This window comes from Nematostella vectensis, chromosome 1 (genome assembly GCF_932526225.1).
Source record: "Nematostella vectensis chromosome 1, jaNemVect1.1, whole genome shotgun sequence".
NCBI classification, from domain to species: Eukaryota; Metazoa; Cnidaria; class Anthozoa; order Actiniaria; family Edwardsiidae; genus Nematostella; species Nematostella vectensis.
In genome coordinates, this window is record NC_064034.1 from 5,336,846 (window position 1) to 5,356,611 (window position 19,766).

General features: G+C 40.4%; 1 protein-coding gene across 1 annotated transcript; it reads right to left on the reverse strand.

Annotated features, from left to right (window-relative positions):
• Window positions 1-156: 156 nt before the first annotated feature.
• On the reverse strand, window positions 157-17,841 carry LOC5510651 (gamma-tubulin complex component 6). Its single transcript, XM_001631051.3, has 30 exons — window positions 17,457-17,841; window positions 16,863-17,026; window positions 16,548-16,648; window positions 15,464-15,584; window positions 15,176-15,303; window positions 14,606-14,639; window positions 14,291-14,442; window positions 13,530-13,731; window positions 12,347-12,575; window positions 11,953-12,016; window positions 11,413-11,485; window positions 10,878-10,987; window positions 10,557-10,648; window positions 9,974-10,113; window positions 8,801-8,950; window positions 8,152-8,233; window positions 7,794-7,882; window positions 7,605-7,720; window positions 5,218-7,331; window positions 4,980-5,072; window positions 4,846-4,902; window positions 4,315-4,399; window positions 3,871-4,012; window positions 3,419-3,578; window positions 3,136-3,173; window positions 2,992-3,048; window positions 2,537-2,612; window positions 1,697-1,751; window positions 1,426-1,525; window positions 157-911 (listed from the first exon to the last, which is right to left on the reverse strand). Exons 1-30 carry the CDS (start codon window positions 17,806-17,808, stop codon window positions 561-563), a joined length of 5,727 nt encoding a protein of 1,908 aa, XP_001631101.2. The 5' UTR covers window positions 17,809-17,841; the 3' UTR covers window positions 157-560.
• Between the last annotated feature and the right edge of the window lie 1,925 nt (window positions 17,842-19,766).

Consider the following 19,766-nt stretch of genomic DNA (forward strand, 5'->3'; position numbering starts at 1 on the left):
TGTGTGGGAATGGGGTGGTGTGTGTGTGGGAATGGGGTGGTGTGTGTATTGGAATGGGGTGGTGTGTGTATGGGAGTGGGGTGGTGTGTGTATGGGAGTGAAAGGAAGAGGATGCAAGATATCTTCTTGGCCTAATAAACACACGGGTAATCGATAAAGCAGTGAACATTTGTGATTTGTTTATCCATGGCTCTATACACTATTTTTGACAAGTTATTTCCTATGTTTTCGTCACTTCTCGCCTGGGCGTGGTATACTATTGGCAGAAAAATATATCAAATTTAAATCACGTAGCAGCTTGCTCAGTATTACTGTATCACGCTCTGCATCAACAGAAGCCAACAAGTTTGAACAAACGTGGATTGAAGTCCGTTTTACATGGAAAAGGAGTCCATGCCAAGTCCGTGTCACGTGGAGCTGAGGTCTCTGTCACGTGAAGAGAAGTCCTTGTCACGTGGAATAGAAGTCTGTGTCACGTGAAGTCGAAGTGCATTCCACGTGGAGTAGAATTCCGTAACACGTGGAATAGAAGTCCGTGAAACGTGGAATAGAAGTCGGTGTCAGGTGGAATAGAAATCATTGAAGTTGAGTCTGAGCAGGAAGTCGTCGAGATGTGACTGGTAGCCGCGCCGCACCAGCTTGCTGACAACCGATGCCAGGAATCCTGAGTATTGTTGGAATGACTTATGGGTGCTGCACATCAGACTAAAGGACGGGTGGGTCACGTGGCCTCGGGGCGTGGCCTGTTGCCATGGACACGAGTTAAGCTGCGCGCGGAACTTGAGTACAAGACTGAAGATGTCGTTGATGATTTTCATAACAGGCGCGGCTTTCTTGTTGAGCAGTGAACGAAAGATTGCCTTGTTCAGGTACTCCACGTGATGGTGGTGGAGATCGTCCAGGTCGCGTACCTAGACAGACAGCGGTTGATCAGTCAGAACTATACAATACAGTGATCTTTTTAGCACTGGTAAGCATAGGGTTTTTGTTGGACAATACTTTAGATAGAGGCTTTTGCGGATTTTTAAGCTCAATTTAGCACACTCATGTGCAGTGGTTTTCACATTTTTAATAAGTACAGCATTACTCTTTGCAACATTTTTGATGATTTTTATTACAACCCTTGTTTTGCTCGATTTTTTTCCACAAATCGCTTATTCGCGAATTTAAGGGAAATAAAATAAAACAGCAAAAGCGCGATAATAATAAAGTACTAACGTTGTTGGTAAGCTCTCCTCCCCTTCCTCCTTTCCCGTAAGTATACACACTGTGTAAGCAGGCCCCCCCTCCCCTTTTTGTTTTTACAATGCTACATCGTACTCACGTGTTTGTAAGCTCTTCTCCCCTCCTTTCCCGTAAGTATACAAACTGTGTAAGCGAGCCCCCCCTCCCCTTTTTGTTTTTAAAATGCCACATCGTACTCACGTTGTTGGCGAGCTCATGTTGGAATTCCACCCATGTAACCGTCAAAATCTGGTTGGACAGATACCCCTCGATATTCTGCACAAAATGCTGCATCTCGTGTCTGCAATAAAACACCAAGCGCTAGCCTCAGGCTGGTAATACAATGCATTGGGTGAGACGTGCGGTGCTCAAGTTAAATAGTAACACATTTTGGACAGAAAAAAGTAACCAATGTTTCTTAGGATAGCGACGGCTCGAGGTACAACTTGCTTTAGCAATGAGGGATTTTCACCTGTACAGCTGGAGTTGGCGCAGCTGAGGTGAGGAGGCCGCATCACGGGAGAACGCTGAGAAAAAGAATACATGTGCGTCTTTGTTTAATTACTGTCAATGGTTTGTAAAAACTTTTAAAATAGTATATTTGAAAGAGACAACATACAAGCACTCTTGCATGTAGTTAATTAAAGCTTCTTTTTTGATGAAAACTTTGAAAAGACCTTATCATTTCACAACAGTAAAGCCTAGCATCTTATTTCTAACATAGCGAACAAGGATATATCTAGTTCTTAGTTCAGAGCACACGTTCCCGCTAGACCGGCTGAAATATGCTCTGAATGAAATTTCAGATTATATTTCACCTCTAGCTCTTTTGCTTTCTGCCATCGCCGTTCGCGTTGCCGTTGTCGCTGCTTAAAGTCCCTATTTTTGCAAATACCGTTTTATTGTACGCAGATACATAAAAAGAAATGCCGCAGTGTCTTCGATAGATACTCCAGGAAACTGTACCATCCAGATAACTCGCCAGCGAAGGTCTTCACTATAAGACTGCGTCATATTTACGCCCTGAAAACCCTGAAACAACATATACCACCTCGCGGTATGGGTGCGTGCGGCAGAGCGCTCTTAGACAACGTTTATTGAAGTAGCTGTATTTAGAACACTTATATAAGGGTCCACCGATGTCTTCAATGCCATCGCTACAATATCTACCAATATCTAAGCTAAAAATCAACACAAGATTGAACAAGTATGTTGTACGCCCATGTGAAACATAGTTGCGCTGACGTTTCGAGCGTTAGCCCTTCCGACGAAAATATTGTGTTGCCTGGCTTTCCGCGATACAACGACTTACCTATATGCTTCAAGTGGAACCATATATCTCTTAACACCCAGGAGACCCTCTTCAGTCGCAACATGAAGGAGAAGATCTACAACATACATTAAAGGCTCGTAAGGGGAAGACCTATTACAACATACGGTATATAAAGGTTCGTTGGAAGATCTACCACATACAGTAAAGGTTCGTTAGGATAAGATCTACATTATGCATTAATGGTTCGTTGGAAGATCTACCACATACAGTAAAGGTTCGTTAGGATAAGATCTACATTATGCATTAATGGTTCGTTGGAAGATCTACCACATACAGTAAAGGTTCGTTAGGATAAGATCTACATTATGCATTAATGGTTCGTTGGAAGATCTACCACATACAGTAAAGGTTAGTTAGGATAAGATCTACATTATGCATTAATGGTTCGTTATTCGGTGACCAAAACGACTTTATCCATGGTATTAAACACCTACCTTGTTATATTTGATAATTGAATTCTCAGTGATAACAATATTCACTGGCCATTCAACCTACAAAAGTATAAAATTGTTACTTTGGTGATTCAGTGAATGACTGGCTTTACTGCCTTAACAACATTGGCATGTGTGATAAAATACCTTGTAACGCAGCTCAAGAAAGTCCAAGGCAGCAATATCTGCATCGAAAAACATGCAGTTGAACGTGAATAAAATACATACCATACCATTCCATTTACATACATACCATACATGCAAACAACTCTATCTTACACTGTCGCTACACCGTCACGCCATCTAGAACCCTGCCAACTCTACCAATCCTATTGGTCGATCCTATATTTATAAGTGGCACCTAAGTTCTAAAACTACTCACTCCATATTTATGGCAATTTCACTCTCGAAAATAACCTATCGCAAATACCGTTAGCGTTGAGCATATCGGGCATCCATTTGAGGGCAAAGGCCAGCTCCTGCTCAAACCCCGAAGCATCCGCGAAGACGGAGAGTTGAAGAGCATGGGACACTATGGCGTTCATTACAGTAGGGGAGCACAGCTCACGAGGGGAGACACCCGATGAGAGCTTCAACATAAACAAAAGTATGAGGCACTTGTCAAATGGTATCATGTCAGATCGTGTGCAATTTGAGAATGTGATGTATAGTACATACATCCCTTATAGTACGGGAGGGGGGCATCTCACGAGCAGCCACACCCCCTTTGAGCTTAAACATAAACAGAAATATGAGGTACTTCACAAGTAACCTTCTATGTCAAATGTTCTACGATTGAGAGTTTAAGTGATTTAAAAAAAAATTCTCACGTTATCTGGAAAACGTCTCGCTACTAACCGCGACTTTTTTAGTTCACAATACCTTTTCACACAGCTGATCAGACAGTGAAAGTGAGAATTCGCCATCTTCCATGAACAGGAACTTGCGGAAGACATCAAAGTGCCGCTGCACCTGAAGCTCCTCAATAAAGTACTCGACCACGGCCTTGTTAACTAGCGTTATCCTGATCATCGAGAATAATGGGATGATAAGAGAACCAGATTCGAGAACCAGATGGCAAGAACATTCGAGAACGTGATAGTAAGACATTCGATGATGAGATAGTAAGAACAATTGAGAACAGGATGCTAAGACATTCAAAAATTAATTTTAAATATTATTTCTATCAAAACAAAAAAACTCTTTTACTTTAATGGGAGTTATCTGATAGCTGTAAAAAATACATTATTTAAACATCTAATCAAAACACTTAAAAGAAAGAAACTTGATTGTAAGTAAGAGAGAAAGTGAGGCTGGTGTACTCACTGAGCGATAAGAGGTGCAGTGACTGATCTTTGTAAAAGGACTGGAAGAGACATCAGCTGGGCGGCGTCAACACTCTCGTCTTCATCTGAACATGAAATAAAATAAGCAGGAGTTTTCGTAAACTTAACGCCAGGCCGCCAGTTTTATTAAGAGCAACTTTCTTATGACCGAAAATGCCTACTTATAGTGGCATATATTTCACAAAACACTCCAAGGCTTCATCAAACAACATTATTTGAGATATCGGATGAGAGATGAGATGAGAGGATCTAGATGAGATACATAAAAGTGAATTGTTGGGCATTAAAGACAACTTCATAAAAAGCATTACACTTCGCGGTCAAACATATCTTTACTTCCCCCCCCCCCCCCCTCCCCCCGCTTCTTATTTTCACAGGTCATCCGCTCTAAATTATCAGTCACAACCTCTTCCAAAAGACACACTGCTTTTACAATTTTGAAATATTTTTTCGCGTTTTCCGTTAAAAATCATCGGAGAAAGGGGTTAGTTAATACTATAGATAGTGTTACCTTTGTCCTGTACTAATTTGAGTGCTCCTCGCAAAAGGTCTGTTGTCGGAACATCGTCTGTTAAGGCAGCAAGCAGGAAACGACCATGTTAAAAAGAAACTGAATGGAAAATACGTTTTTTGTGTGGAACGTACCTAAAGCAGAAAAGTCATCGCGCAGTGGTTCAACTTGAGAGGCCATCCAGATATCTTCAAACACAATCGGTTTGGCTTTTTCGAGTTTTTCTTCTACATTAAGATAAAGGTGAAAAAAATAACGAGATTCATAACTAATTTAAGGCATCTAAGAGTCGTGAATTGCATCAAAATCTTAAAGGTAGGTTAAGTTCCACAGGATCCTTGTAAATATTAGTCTGGCTTTATCTGAGCTCACCTTCAACAAGGGGGGCTGGATACATCAACTGTGTGATTCTCACAGCTGGTTCGTGCCCACGTGTAGAAACCGCGGGTTTCCCCTCCTGACCTGCACTACACACTCCAGGGTATAGTAGAGCCTTGGCGTGCTCGGCAGGGGGTACTCCTCGGGTGGTCTGGAATCCTGACTGGCCAATAGTAGAGTTTGTCACATTAGGAGGTATATCAGAGGAATCAGATAAAGAGGAGATGTCACCGAGGACTCTCTGTACAGTACTGCTCGAGGGATGGCCCCACTTTGATCTAGGCTGACGTGGGGATGTTGGTGTGTCGTCTGGTCTGTCGAGCTGAGAGTCCGATGGATGGCCGAATAAAGACTGTGGTTTGCGTAGTTGATCGCTAACAGAGGATTGATTTAGTTGCCATTGGGAATCTGAAGGGTGTCCATGGACCGACATAGAATGTTTCGTTTTTGTTGCCAGTTTTGAATCACTTTCCTGAAATTGCGAATCTGATGGATGGCCAAATGCAGATCTTGGATGTCCAGGACTAGTTTTCACACCTGTCTCTTGGAATTGCGAATCTGAGGGATGGCCGTACGCAGATCTTGGATGTCCAGGACTAGTTTTAACATCTGTCTCTTGGAATTGCGAATCTGAGGGATGGCCGTACGCAGATCTTGGATGTCCAGGACTAGTTTTCACATCTGTCTCTTGGAATTGCGAATCTGAAGGATGGCCGTACGCAGATCTTGGATGTCCAGGACTAGTTTTCACATCTGTCACTTGGAATTGCGAATCTGAGGGATGGCCGTACCCAGACTTCGTGTGTCTAGTTCCAGCTTCATAACCCTCATCAGGTAAGCCTTCAGAGTGTTCTGAGCTAGGATAAAGATACCCCTGGGCAGACGAATCCGTAGGGTGACCATACCTAGGCCTCGCTGGATAAGGGCTGATCGGAAGGTTCTCGGAAGGATACAGCACTACAGTCATGGTGGAGTCTGCAGGATGGCTAGCCCGGCCCTCTCGGCGTACCGGCGATGAGATGCTTTGAAGGAAGTCTTGGAGAATTGTGTCTTTATCAGTAGGTGGTGTTGCATTGTTCCTCGTTGCCTCTGTGGCCGTTGGCGTGTTTCCAGCTCCTGGAGTAGGGTACATGACGTTGCTGACTGTTGAGTCCAAAGGGTGTCCATGTGCTTCGCTGGTCGGGGTGCCAACTTCAATAAGTACAGATTCTAGCGTGACATCCGCTGCGCTTGGGCTGTGAAAAGACTGAGTATCTGCAGGTTCCGGGTAAAGGAGATGCTGTAGACTAGAATCCGCCGGATGTGCGGTCTTGGGTTGTTTTTCAGTCACTGAAGTAGTCTTGGAGGTTTCTACTTGTAACGAAGTAGGTTTATCACCATACATTGTGAATTGAATGGATGATTCTGCAGGGTGACCGTGAGGAAATTTGGATTCTGCCAATTTGATGTCCCCCTCAGCAGGGGCTTCCCACGCTTTCCGCATCTGCTCCCTCCCTTCGTGCTTCAGACTCAAGGAAGCGTCATCCTTAGGCTTGGTCCATTTCTTGCGCCCTTCATAGTTTACACTGGATGCCTCTGACACGTCTGTGTCATCCTCATCAAATGAGGGTACGGACACTAGGGTATGGGTGTCTAAAGCATCCGAATCCTGGCCTATTGGAAATTCTCTCTTATCATCAACTTCACGTCTAGAGACAGACACAACTCCTGAATCGGCCTCGCTGCGTTCTTGCATTAAGGACTTCTTTGCCTCAGCCTGCACTAAAGCGTTCGTTCTCAACCCGCTTGCAATGAGTGACACCAAACTTGGACTTGGTACTGAGCTAATGTCGCTTCTTTCTTCAACCTTTGGGGTTGCAATCGAAGCACTAAGGCTACTTTGATCAGGCTGCTCACTGCTAGACACTGTATCCTCTGTGGTTTGTAAGCTAACTGTGTCTTTGGCGTTTTCATGCAGGTAATGTAATGCCTCTAGTTTGGCTCGCTCCTCGGCGAAGAACTTGATGCGTTCAGTATCTAGCTCATGTCTGCGTATCTGCCACTGGGCTCTCTGCTCGCGCCGTTCCATTTCAACCGTGAGCTCTTCGTAGTACTTGATCAGATCTTGCCTGAAACACAACAATGATAAAAGAAAAAAAATAGTTGGCAATATATTCTAATACATTTTTAAAAGATTTCAAGTAACCTCTAAGAAACTAGTCGCACACTAGATAGGAATATAACAATACATGCTGATCCCAACCTGACGCCAAACCAACGACTTTACGTAAGACGTTCTACATCAGTTGGAATAATAACTGGATGGTTATTTTGCTCATGCCGCATAGGTTTGAGTGTTTCTTAGCTTCATCCGAGCGAGTGAAAAGGCTGTATTCCAATACCTGGCCTTCTCCTTCAATTCCTCTGCAGCAGAGGTAGTGAGAGCTTCTCGTTTTACAGCCTCTTCCATGTAACGTTTGTCTTCCTCTGCTTTCAGCTCTTTCTCAAGCTCTCGTTGCTAAAAAGTAAAAGCATAGTGTTTAACTACACTAACCAGACTAAGGGGGAGACAATCTGATTAACACGCTTACTTTGATGGCCTCTTCCATTTCTTCCTTGAGCATCTTGAGATCTTCTCTCTTCTTTTCCTCTACTGCGAGTCGCACCTGCTCTATTAACCCTAGCAAAGGAGAAGACAGTTTTTATTAGAAATATCATCTATTATATAGCCAGGGGGGGGGGGTGCGTCCGCCCACCAAGGGTGGAGCAATGACCCAGAAATCGTGCCTTCAGTTATATAACATGCATGGAAACTGAGCAAGTTTGCAATCATTTAAAAAGATGTTGGCGCTTTAGAGCCTAAAAACTATAAAAGATTTCCTAATACCGCAGCATTTTCAATTTCATAAATACCACTGAATCCCATGCCGCAATAACAAGACCAAATACCTGTAATTTCTGAAAAAGCCTTTTCAGCTTTCTCCTTTTCCTCCAGCAAAACCTTTTCAGCTTTCTCTTCCACTGCTAACCTCTGTGTTAAAAACACCAACAGATCATCTAAAGCCATCTATTAAGCCGACTTCTTTTTTGAAGGCATCTCTACCATCCCGCATGTCCACAATTTTCAATTCAGAAGACATCTGCACATGACGCCTTATTTGTCCAATAACGTTTTCAGCTTGTTAGTGTTTATACGTGACTATTTATAATTTAAGTGATCTTTGATGACCTATGGAGGCTTAGCTTTTTTAATTCCCTACGTTTTGATATTCAGAATTCTGAAGTATTAATTTGTTCAATAAAAAGCATAAAAAATTACTTCTTACATACTGTAACACTAGTTTACGAGCTTACTTTGTGTTTGTTTTTAATTTGTGTATTTGTATCTTCTGCTTTTTTTCATATATGTTAAATAATTCAAATAAGTAAAAAAAAGTTAAAATAAAATAAACTGAAGCTTGCAACAGACCTTGCGTCCTAGCATATTGCCTCCTTCGGTTAACAATGTAAATTATAAATAAACCACACAAATAGGAGAAAACGCCTCACTCTATCTGAAAAAAAAAAAAAAGATCGATACCCGTAGTGAATTGTTTACCTTGCTGTCTCGTTCGTCTTTGAGGCCTTGCGCTACCTTTTGCACGGCCATGAGATAGCTACGACACCGCTCATCACAAGTCTTCAGTTTCTGCATGGAGAACGTCACCTCCATTCTTGGCGGTGGGATGGAAGCATCACACAGGAAATGCTACAACAGAGAGGAGATTTTGTCAAGATTTTGGAGTCCAAAGCGTGTACCATTAAAAAGTACTGCCTCAGGTACATAAACGTATTTACTCATGTATAATGCACACTTATGTATAATGGCACCGTATAATTCGAGGTCATTTAAAAAAAATTAACTTAATTTTGACAAAAATCTAAGGTTAAAAAAATGTTGAAAAGGGACATTCCTTTTTATTTAAACCAGAAAAAGGATTGGAAAAGGAGGTTTTTCCTGGATCGAAGTATTACAGTGCTACCATGGCCACAAAATATAAGTTATATGAAAAATGTAAAGGTGTCCAGCTAGCATGTGTTCAGCTGTCAGATATTTGATATTTGGTACAGGTGTTAACTTGATCCAGTCCAACCATTAGATGCTGCTTGTTACCAAGCTGCATCCCCAGGGGGGGGAGGGAAGTGTAATTTTTGGTTCGTTTTAAAATGTCATTTTTTCTAGGGAAAATAAAAATATTAAATCTTAAAAAAACAGATTGTTACACTATATAAACATGTAATAAGTATCATTTAGCTATTTTTCCTTTCTCTTATGCCATTACTGATAGTGAAATCAATATTTTTTTAAAATGACGAAATTGCCCCTCCCCCCCCCCCCCCCCCCCCCCATGAGTCTCAGATTTTTGGCACCCCCGTGACAAAGTTATTTACTTGACCTAAGGAACATATGTACCAAGTTCGGTGCCTCTACTAAAAAGTGCACAAAACAGCCATTTTTTTTTGCAGTAAGCCACCCTACTATTATGAAAATTACCGAGAAATGGATCATATAGCAGTTATGGTTATGAAAATTACCGAGAAATGAAAAAGCATCGGATAGCAGTTATGGTTATGAAAATTACCGATAAATGGAAAAGCATCAGATGGTAGTTATGGTTATGAGAATTACTGAGGAATGGAAAAGCATAGGATATTAGTTATGGTTATGAAAATTACTGAGAAGAGTATTTAGTTGGAGTGGTAGGAGGTGAATATTCTAGTTTATCGTTACCTCAGGTGTGCACAGTCGAAGCAAGTTGATAGACTTGCCACAGACAAAAATGTCGTTGGCAAGATCACTTAAAAACATGGGCACACAGTCAAGTCTCTCATCTTCACTCATCACGAACCCATGACTCCAGTAATGTTTATCTAAAAAGTTAAATAATCTTCATATGTTGCTAACAACAAGTACAAATAAAATTGCTTACTCCATAACATTATTCATTAAAGCACACCATCCAATCACTATTTAGAAGCCACCTCTATTAAGCTGCAAATGTTTTAGCCCCAAAAGCAATTGTGTTAGGAAACCGATTGAATGGTGACTTTAGTCCAGTACTTTATTATGTATAGGGCTCGATATACCTCAGCTAATGGACTAATGATGGTTTATACCACAACAAGTTTCAAGCAAGTGCTTCACATCGCACTTTTATTTTCTTGACTTTTTTCATGGACCTCAAATGTCACTACTTAATAGAGGTCCCACCCACTGTTTTTAGAATGACAAAATATCCCTCAGACTGAGACAAACACAGCTTGTCATCAAGGTTGTCATCACGTTCTTGACCCAATCATTGATTGGCACTTACCACGATAGGCTAAGAAATGGTCGTCTACTTCTATAATAAACTCCCCAAATGTATCCTTACATACACCTTTGAACACCCAGTCCTGTACAAACCTGTACACACAAAAGGAAATAATTGGTTGGTCAGATAAGAAAAGGGTCTGCTCAAAGAAGGTTTGCTGCTAAAAGGATGTATATCTAAATATATTTTAGTGAAGAGCAACATTTTAGGGCTTGTATAGAGGCAGTTAATAGAGGTACCACTGTTATTATTTCCTTTTCAGTTCTGGTGTCCCAAGGGCCCAAGCTTGTATCGTAAAGCACAAAGCACAAAACCGCTTACATGATGTATGGTGCACAGCTCTGCTTGAGAAGGGACAGCAACACAGGGTAGAGAGGTGAACTGGCATGCTCTAGAGCCATCTGGTACAGGTACGTCAGCAACTTCACACCCTGCAAACATATGGTTCTTACATGTACTGCACCATACAAGAACATACACGGTATACCATGTATGTGCCCCCTCATCTCAGGCATAAAATACCAATATCCCTCCCCTTAAAATAAACGCCTTCTATATCCAACAATGCAGGAACATGGCCAAGTTGTTTTAATGGTTTTCGGGATTTAACTCCTAGTTGTCAGCCCTGTTGCTTATCGTTAGCTATAAGGATCGACAAGACATAAACTTATTGAGCCTGGGCAAAACGAAAGATTTGTATTGTGCAATGTTGCGAATTGAGAAAAAAAAATGCAGCATGTTTACTCAATTAAAATGGAAATGCGAATAAAATGGAAACTTAGATTAGAAGCGTGCCAAAAATTCATGACAAGGGTCATAGACCTCTTAGATTTCGTGACTGTTCCCTTGGACTTACAGTTGGTAATCTCGAGGTTGGTCCACCTTTTCTTCTGAATGAGCTGGAGCACATACACATATCTGCAAGGAATCTATAAGGCAACCACAAAAAAGCAGCTCTAAATTGTTGATTTTTAGGTTCATATGTGTCTCTCTGATACAATAAATTAGGTGGGTGCAAATGATAAGTATAACCAGAAACTTCAGGAATCATACAGGTGGTTAAGGAATTAAAGGTTGTAATCAGGATCCAAGGATAGCTCAAGGCATTCTTCAGAAGTCAGAGGCATATAGTACCAAAAATGCAGAGTTTGCTGAGGGATTTAGACACTCCCAAGAACTCAATGTAAAGATGCTTGAGAGCAACATATAAAAAATAAGGCTCTAGGTCATATACCTACAGTACATTTAGGGTAAGTCAAGTCACACAACTAAGGGTGGGGGGTTAATGAGGAGTCAGCTAACAGGGGACCAGCAGATTCCGAATTTTACACAGATAAATTTTCTAGCTTCAGCTGTCACAGTTGCCAAAAAAGATTACCATACTGTACTGTAGTACCTCAGCTGCTTCCCCCAACTTTGGAAAAAGAATGTCAACTGTAATGGACTTTGTACATCTGATTCTGTAGATGGACAACAATAAGGTCTTTAATGGATAACAGTAAAGTTATGTTTCACCAACATTTGATCTGTACTGAATACTGTAAACAAATCTGCAATACTGTAAACAAATCTGCAATACTGTAAATAAATCTGTTGTTGCTAGGTTGAGCTTGCTGTTGTGGGTTCATTCTTTTCGCTCACTTACAATGGTACCACCGCCTATTTAAGTTCAGGAAACAGATATGTCTTAGTTCAAATTCAAAATCCAAATAAAGCCAGCTTAAACACTGCTGAAAAGAATAATGTTGATGTTATACTAATTGTATCAAGCAAACTGACGTATAACTTACCTTTGATAGAGAGCACCACTGCCCTGTAACACTGCAGGTAGCTCTTGATACTGCCAAGGAATGCTTGCATAACAAGCCCTCCTGATTGCTGGGCCTCATCACGGCTGAAGCTAGCCACATGGAAGTAATCAGTGCCGATGGATGCAAGCTTTCTCAGGCCATCATGTAGAAGATCAGGGGAACAGCCAGATAGTCGAACAGTGTCATTCACAATAAAATCCACGGAGTCCTGGAAAAGTCATGGATGGCTCTCACAAAGGTGGAAGTATAAGCATTAGTAAAAAAACAGAGGTGGTCAGGGGTGAGGGCAGAGGACCACAAACTCCCTCAACTACAAAAAATATATATTTCCTTATTTAGATATCCCTTTTGCATATAACACCCATTTCTGCTCAACCTGCCCACCCCAGTATGTCCTGGTTACAACCCTAATGGTGAGCATAATGGAGATGGTGAAAACAACAAATCATGGTAATGGCTTGTTTCTTATGATTATGATGGTTGTAATGATAATGATGGTGGTGGAGGTGATGGTTATGGCTTGTTTCTAATGATTATGATGGTGGTAATGATGATGGTGGTGGTAAAGATGATTATGCTAATAATGATGATGGTGGTGGAGGTGACGGTGATGGCTTGTTTCTAATGATTATGATGGTGGTAATGATGATGGTGGTGGTGGTAATAATGGTGATAATAATGATGGTAGTGATAATGGTGATGATGGTGGTGGTGGTGGTGGTGGTAATGATGATGATGGTGGTAATGATAATGATGATGGTGGTGGTAAAGATGATGGTGCTAATGGTGATGATGGTGGTGGTGGTAATGATGATGATGGTGGTAATGACGATGATGATGGTGGTGGTAAAGATGATGGTGCTAATAATGATGGTGGTTATGATGATGATGGTGATGGTAATGATGATGATGGTGGTGGTAATGCTGATAGGGGTGGGGTAATGACGATGATGGTGGCGGTGATGAAAGTGAGAATTTAATATTAAAAAGGAAATAAAATATACTGTAGTTTTTAAAACCTAGACTCATTTTGTCAAATATTCTTATTTTACTTAATGTATTACTGAGCCCATGAGAACCTGTGATTTTACACATATATGATTCACATGGTGCAAACTTATTTCAAATAAGCAAACATGGCTATTTTCAACACTGGACAAACCTTATCCAAGAGAAAAGCTGACGATGGAACACCAATCAGGATATTCAAACAAGCATGGACAAGAGCTCTCAAAGACACCAGTCTATAGTGGGTGGGAGTTGATACAAGGAAGGACACTTGTCTGTTTAGTGAGTTGTACAGCTCATCAAATACAGCTGGGCCAGCTTCAGTAATGTATGGCTTCTCACAATCTGCATCTCTCCTGAAATGAAAAGAAAGGGTGGTGAATGAGGGTATCCCTAGTAGAGCAGTCCAGGACTAGGTAGCCAGTGTAAGGAGCTGGGGAAATGATGAACAAGAGACTGCGCATGTCTGGGAAGACAAATGAAAGAACACTTGCAGCCAAACCAAACTCCTCCAGGGATTGTTCAATGTTTTAAGACACATTCAACCTGCATTACCAAGAGGTTCTCTGTGCACTAGTTGAGGTGTTGGGGTTAGATTTAAAGCAATGGTGCAGTAGATAAATAAAACATTGAAGAATTTCTGGCAACTGTTACAATATGCATCATCAGTATTTATTCTTTATTGAAGTTGAGTATTTTTCACAGTCAAAAGACCATACCAGGGGTGTTAACAAATGTCATCATATGTGACCTGATTTTAAGTCAACCTATGTTTGTGTTCACACTTGAAAAGAAACAGAAGAGACATCATCTTTTCATTTTGTGCAATACTACCTCATCCTCTCTAGAATCTATACTTACTATATGCGAGGTACAGTAAAGAGACGCCATTAAAAATATGCCTTCTGCCCTCACCTTCCTCCCATCTCCCATGTGTAAAACCTTTGAGGCTCTAACTGCAAGGCAGCACTCCACACGGCCAGATCAAGACGTTTTTCAGGCATTGCAGGCAAGGAGGTGTCTTTGGACTGCTCTGAGCCCTCGTGAAACCCTTCATCTTCTGGTGACTGGATAGAATCACAACATAAAATTTAAGTATAACATAAGCCATCACATCGTATAACAGAGTCTTCAGTCAGGTTCCTTGTCAGGTCAGTTTATAATCTTGGCCATGCACCTGTCTGTGGCTTTATTTCTAGTTGTCTGGAGCATCTGCTGCCAATTGTTTACCTGCAATTCTTCCAACGATGACAATCCAAATGTCCTGGCAGAAAAAAAATTTAGTTACACAACACTGATAAAATTGGGACGTTTGTTAGCAAACAATTCATGCCAAACTCCTATGCAAAGCATTAAAGAATAGAGAGCAAAATTTCACAGGGGTGCCTGAATTACCCTTCAGGTGTAAGAGACACAGGCATTATTTATTGAAGAATACAAATTTAAGACTTCCACATATTATAACTATATTTATATATTATCTTGATGTAAAGGAAAAAAACATGCAAACTACTGTTTCATCCCTACAAGTAGCCTGTTTCGTGGTTTCCCATTCATCAGGTGATTTATTGATACAGTATATCCCACTCTACATCAGTTTATCGAGCACTCTTTTAAGAATACCTACACTCATACATAATATTTATATCTTATATATTATTATATATCTCTAATATATGTGCTAAGCACCTGATCTACTATAGGCTGATCTGAAAACATAAAAACTGTTTTTTTGAGGAACAGTTACAGACACAGCACTATGGGTGAACAACGAAAAACCTGTGATCTTTTTTGTCTTACTTGCTTGCAGGGTCCATAGGGAGATCTGGTAGGCCAAGCCTAACTTGCATATCATCAGCTCTAGCATGTGTCAAGGCACTAAATAAAGACTTTCTTGTCTTTTCATCATGGAACTCTTCCGCTTCCTCCTGAAAAAGAAAAAGTTCCATGTATATGAGTTTATACCTTGATGTGAGTCTTCTGTACACATACTGTCTACTGTAGCCACAAGGCGGCTTGCAAAATAATAAAGAGCTTTTAACTGAGCTAAAGCTGTAACTGTGCTACGTCGTATAGCTTCATCATCACCTGTAAAGTGAAAAATCTCTGGCGACCTTGAGTGGGCCTTGCGATCTGCTCAAATGTTGACAATCCACAAGGCTGCTGTTCAACACTTGATCCCAGGGTTGGCACTCTCTCAAACAGATCCCTGATGCATGAAATACAACAATTAACTTAGTATGTACCTTATTACAATTAGTTTTCGCGATTTTGAGATGGTGATGTTTTGCGACACTTTATTTTCGCGATTTTCCTACTTTTGTAAAGACCAGATCACTTTATTGTTTAATCAAGCAAAAACAAAGGGAATTAAAATGTGCTGTAATCATCAAAACTAAAAAAAATTTGAAACAAAAAGATGCGTTGTAAATTTAGTAATCAACCCCTTACTGTACTATATGTACATTGGATGGCTAAATAGATAAGGTGTTTCGATAAAGCTTATTAAACGGCCAATATTCCCCCAAAGGCTTCTTTTGTGTACTCACTTAATTTTCACGTATCCTAATTTTCACGAATATTTTAAAATCGCGAAATTAAAGTGATGCGAAAATAAAGTGTAATAAGGTAGATGGCATTGCATGATCAGCTTTGAAAATAAAACAACTTTGATACTACAGGGCAACTTCTACCCTATAGCCTGGGAACACTAAGTTGTCCCTAAGAGTTTGTTTTATGATTGGCTGGAATTCGCACGAATTTTGTGCGAATTTTGCAGGGTTTTTTGTGTGTAGTTTAACTACTGTAATTAGATTGCACTCAAACTGCATGCACCTTGAGTAGATTAAACTCATCACAAAGAGGCTTATAGTCTACATCATTGGAACTATATAAAGTACTGTTTTTCCCATTCTATATTGTAGAGTACATGGGATTATTCCTTTCCTAAACTGAAGCCAGGCCAAACAAAACAAAAAGCTTGTACATAAATGCAATGGCCCATAATAGGATGGAGGACTGTATGTAATTTGAGTCAAAAAGTTTTCCTGACCTTCAGAAGGGCTGAAGGTTTATTGGTTACCAATCTGTCACTATAACCATCCATTGTCCCTTTCAAAGGAAAATACCTACAGTATGCATTGTGATTCATTTAATAGCATACAGCACTTACACTGAGTAATGAACATAATGAGGTTGGAGCAAAGCCTCTTTTCTGAGCTTGTCACTATCAGTGTTTAGCAAAGGACCTTCTGGCAGAATGCTCTTAACTTCCTGAGGAAGGAAGATCAAAAGCACTCAAAGAAGCATACTGTACAATGCATAACCACCATCTTCCTGCTCCAGTATACTGCTACTGTAATCTTCCACATCTTTGCTTATTATACACAGGGTACAAACAAAATTCATTATAAGTGAATTTAACCTTAAATTTTATTTATAGATGATGAATTTCCCTTACGTGTTTATTTGCCAAATCATTACCCACCTTATAAAGCTTGTTGCTGCTCCATGGCTGTGACTGATAGCCAAGGACTGCAGTATCTATGTTAGGCTGTGAGTCTTCTAGTGCGACAATAAACCGGATAATGGCTTCTGGCTCAGCTATGACAGCACTTTCACCCACCAACTCAAAACTTCCTTTCTGTTGACCTACAAGACAAGATGAATAAACATAAAAGTGAACTGTCATTGTTTTTAAAATTGTACTTCAGCCTACATTTGTAGGTAAAATAGTTGTAGGTAGTGTAGGAATAACTGTGTGCATAGAGTATTTGTTTAAAATGAGACCCATGGTACCTTCCGGTCGTATAAATGCAATTTGCCAATTAATATATGCCGTTTCTACTGAAGATTTTTTATGTATAAGAGTACTATGTAACAAAACATGTAGAAGGTAGAAGATTTTTTTTTATTAATTTTTTTTATTTATTTTAGTTAATTAATTAATTAATGCATTTATTTATACAATTAATTTATATCCACAGTGATGGTAACCCCTTTGTGGATTAACAATGTAGATGTAGATGTAGAAGGTTATTTTTGTTTAAATCTGTTTTGTAAAATGACAGCGCATTCCTACCAGGTAAACTTCTCCATTTGGCAGACAGATACTCCAAAGCATCAGCTTGATCGAATTTTCTCTCCACCCGTAGATTGTACGCTATCACAGCAAGTCGATCATATGCGTCAAAGTCACTCGAATCTCGTCTGGTTTTGTCCAAACGTTCCCCGTTGTTGTCTTCCAGGGCCCAAGGAGCATGGAGTTCACGAAAGAATCGCTCATAGAGACATTGCTGCAGCTTTGCTCGCCTTGACCTCGTGAATCGTATTCGAGTATAGTTGTCCTCTCGTTTGGCTGCCTCTGAGGAAAAGGCGATCTCGCAAAGTCGAGAGAACAAGGCGTGAAAACCTTGTTTTCCTTCAGCCATCATCAAAGTCCGCCATGTTTGATTTACGCGCCGGGCGACAACGCTCGCAAATACTTGTGGGATACGTTTGCCACAGGCAGCCCAGTGCTACTGTCGGTAGTTAGTTCTAAGCTCTTTTAAAATTCTTTTATTTGATTCCATTTTTTTTTTTCGACTTTCATCAACATAGATTTCCCTACATACATTCTTTTACATAACTACTTACTGTAGCCTTGGATCGCCTTGGTAGTTTCCAGTGTCATTAACATTGGGATGAATGACTGACAGAGCAAGAGGGTTAGCAGATTAGCAGTTAGAATAAGTGTGGGTCTAAACAGGAGTATGATCCAAAAACATTAGTTGGTTTCAAAGTCATCTTTTTGTCTTTTCTCTGGCATGGACATATCCATGGGTACCAGAGGCCCTTAGCTTCACTACTGCATCGCATGCTCATCCTAGTGGGGTGGGCACGTGGGGTGGTCCCGTGTGCTGTCTGGCGGTCGGGCACATGGGGAGTGTGCACCACCCTTGTATCATATTTTTATATTAATTTGTTTTGTTATTTATTTATATGTTGCTTGTTTGTTTGTTTGTTTGTTTGTTCTTGTGTCTATTTGTATACACATGTCTGTTTACTTGTATCTACGCCTGTGATAGTTCGTCTATATAGTGTTTGTGTGTATATAATATATTATATTAATATGTATAATACGTATAGTTTTCTATAATATTTTTAATATTTTAAATATAGCTAGATTAGATTCTAAATCATATTATTTACTAATTATCTGATTATTTATTTTTATAGTGTCCACAATTAGCTTTTTTTAGCTAAACACTTTTGACACTTAAATAAAGTTTATGTATGTATGTATGTATGTATGTACCAAAGAGCCGCGAACCGGCGACAATGAATCTTCTAGTTCAAATGCGCCTTCCTCTGCACTCGATATCGGACGCACACATATTCGTGATCTCTCGTCAAAACAGTTTTGTTAGAATACTGAAGTGATTTATTTAACAAATTTCCCATAGTTTTCCGCCGAGTGATTCCGCTGTAAATTTTGACCATAAGATGACGAATATCGTGGTGTTTAAGAGTACATGCCACGGAAAACTATGGGAAATTTTTTTTCTACAACGCAAACAACGAAAACAGTATTTTGCAAATCAAAACAGCGCGCGCTTGTTTGAAATGGCGTGTTTTCTAGTGCATGCGCGAGCGCACGAACCGGTGTTTGCAGCGCACAGATCATCGAAAATTGAAAACTTTAGCTTTAAAACCCTGCAGTCTTCGTTAGTTTTAGTGCCCTTTTGTAAGGATGGAAAACACATTTACTAGAAAAGATTTAGAACCAAATTTCTCGAATTTGAATCAAGGTTTTTGGGCTCTTTCGCTTCAAGTGAATCTGCAAGGATTGTGCGAATGACGAATCACGTGGTATGTCTTCTAATTTACCATAGCCAACAACCAATCAGAATGCGAGATTACGTCAAGTGTTGTAGAACATTTTTTTTTATGCAACTTCACTCCTATATGGATTTATTTCCCTATTTTCGATACGCCCACGCAGACCACCTGGTTTTTAACAGCATGTTAGTAGTTTTCCTTTTTATACAATGATAATACATTTTTACAGTGGCTCCTGATTTTTATAGTAATGATAAAGAAAATTATTATCCATAGTTTCAAGGATTTTCAATTAGTGCAATCCGGTTCTCGCTAAATGCTTCATGCTAAATAATAGATGCTCACAAGATACTCTCTTGGTGCTCATTACAGTTCGCCAGTCCCCCTATGCGTCATCCGCAGGACCAGGTAACGGATCTAGGGGGAGGGTTTAGGGGTTACAAGCCCCCCTTGGGCTGCCTTGGACAAGGGGGGGGGGACTGGGGGTTTTCATAGACACTGAAACGCCCCTCCGGGCCTCCCAGCCCCATTTTAGGCTTGGGTGGTGTGCTGGGCCCCTCCGACCCCACCC

What these genes read in the sequence shown, in the direction of transcription:
- LOC5510651 (XM_001631051.3), bottom strand. Translation starts at nt 17,808, where the DNA reads ATGATGGCTGAAGGAAAACAAGGTTTTCACGCCTTGTTCTCTCGACTT. An exon ending in AAGACGAACGAGACAGCAAG is followed by an intron (nt 8,234 to 8,800) that starts GTAAACAATTCA and finishes TTTTTAACACAG; the next exon opens with AGGTTAGCAGTGGAAGAGAA. An exon ending in CAATTATCAAATATAACAAG is followed by an intron (nt 2,613 to 2,991) that starts GTAGGTGTTTAA and finishes TGTATGTTGTAG; the next exon opens with ATCTTCTCCTTCATGTTGCG.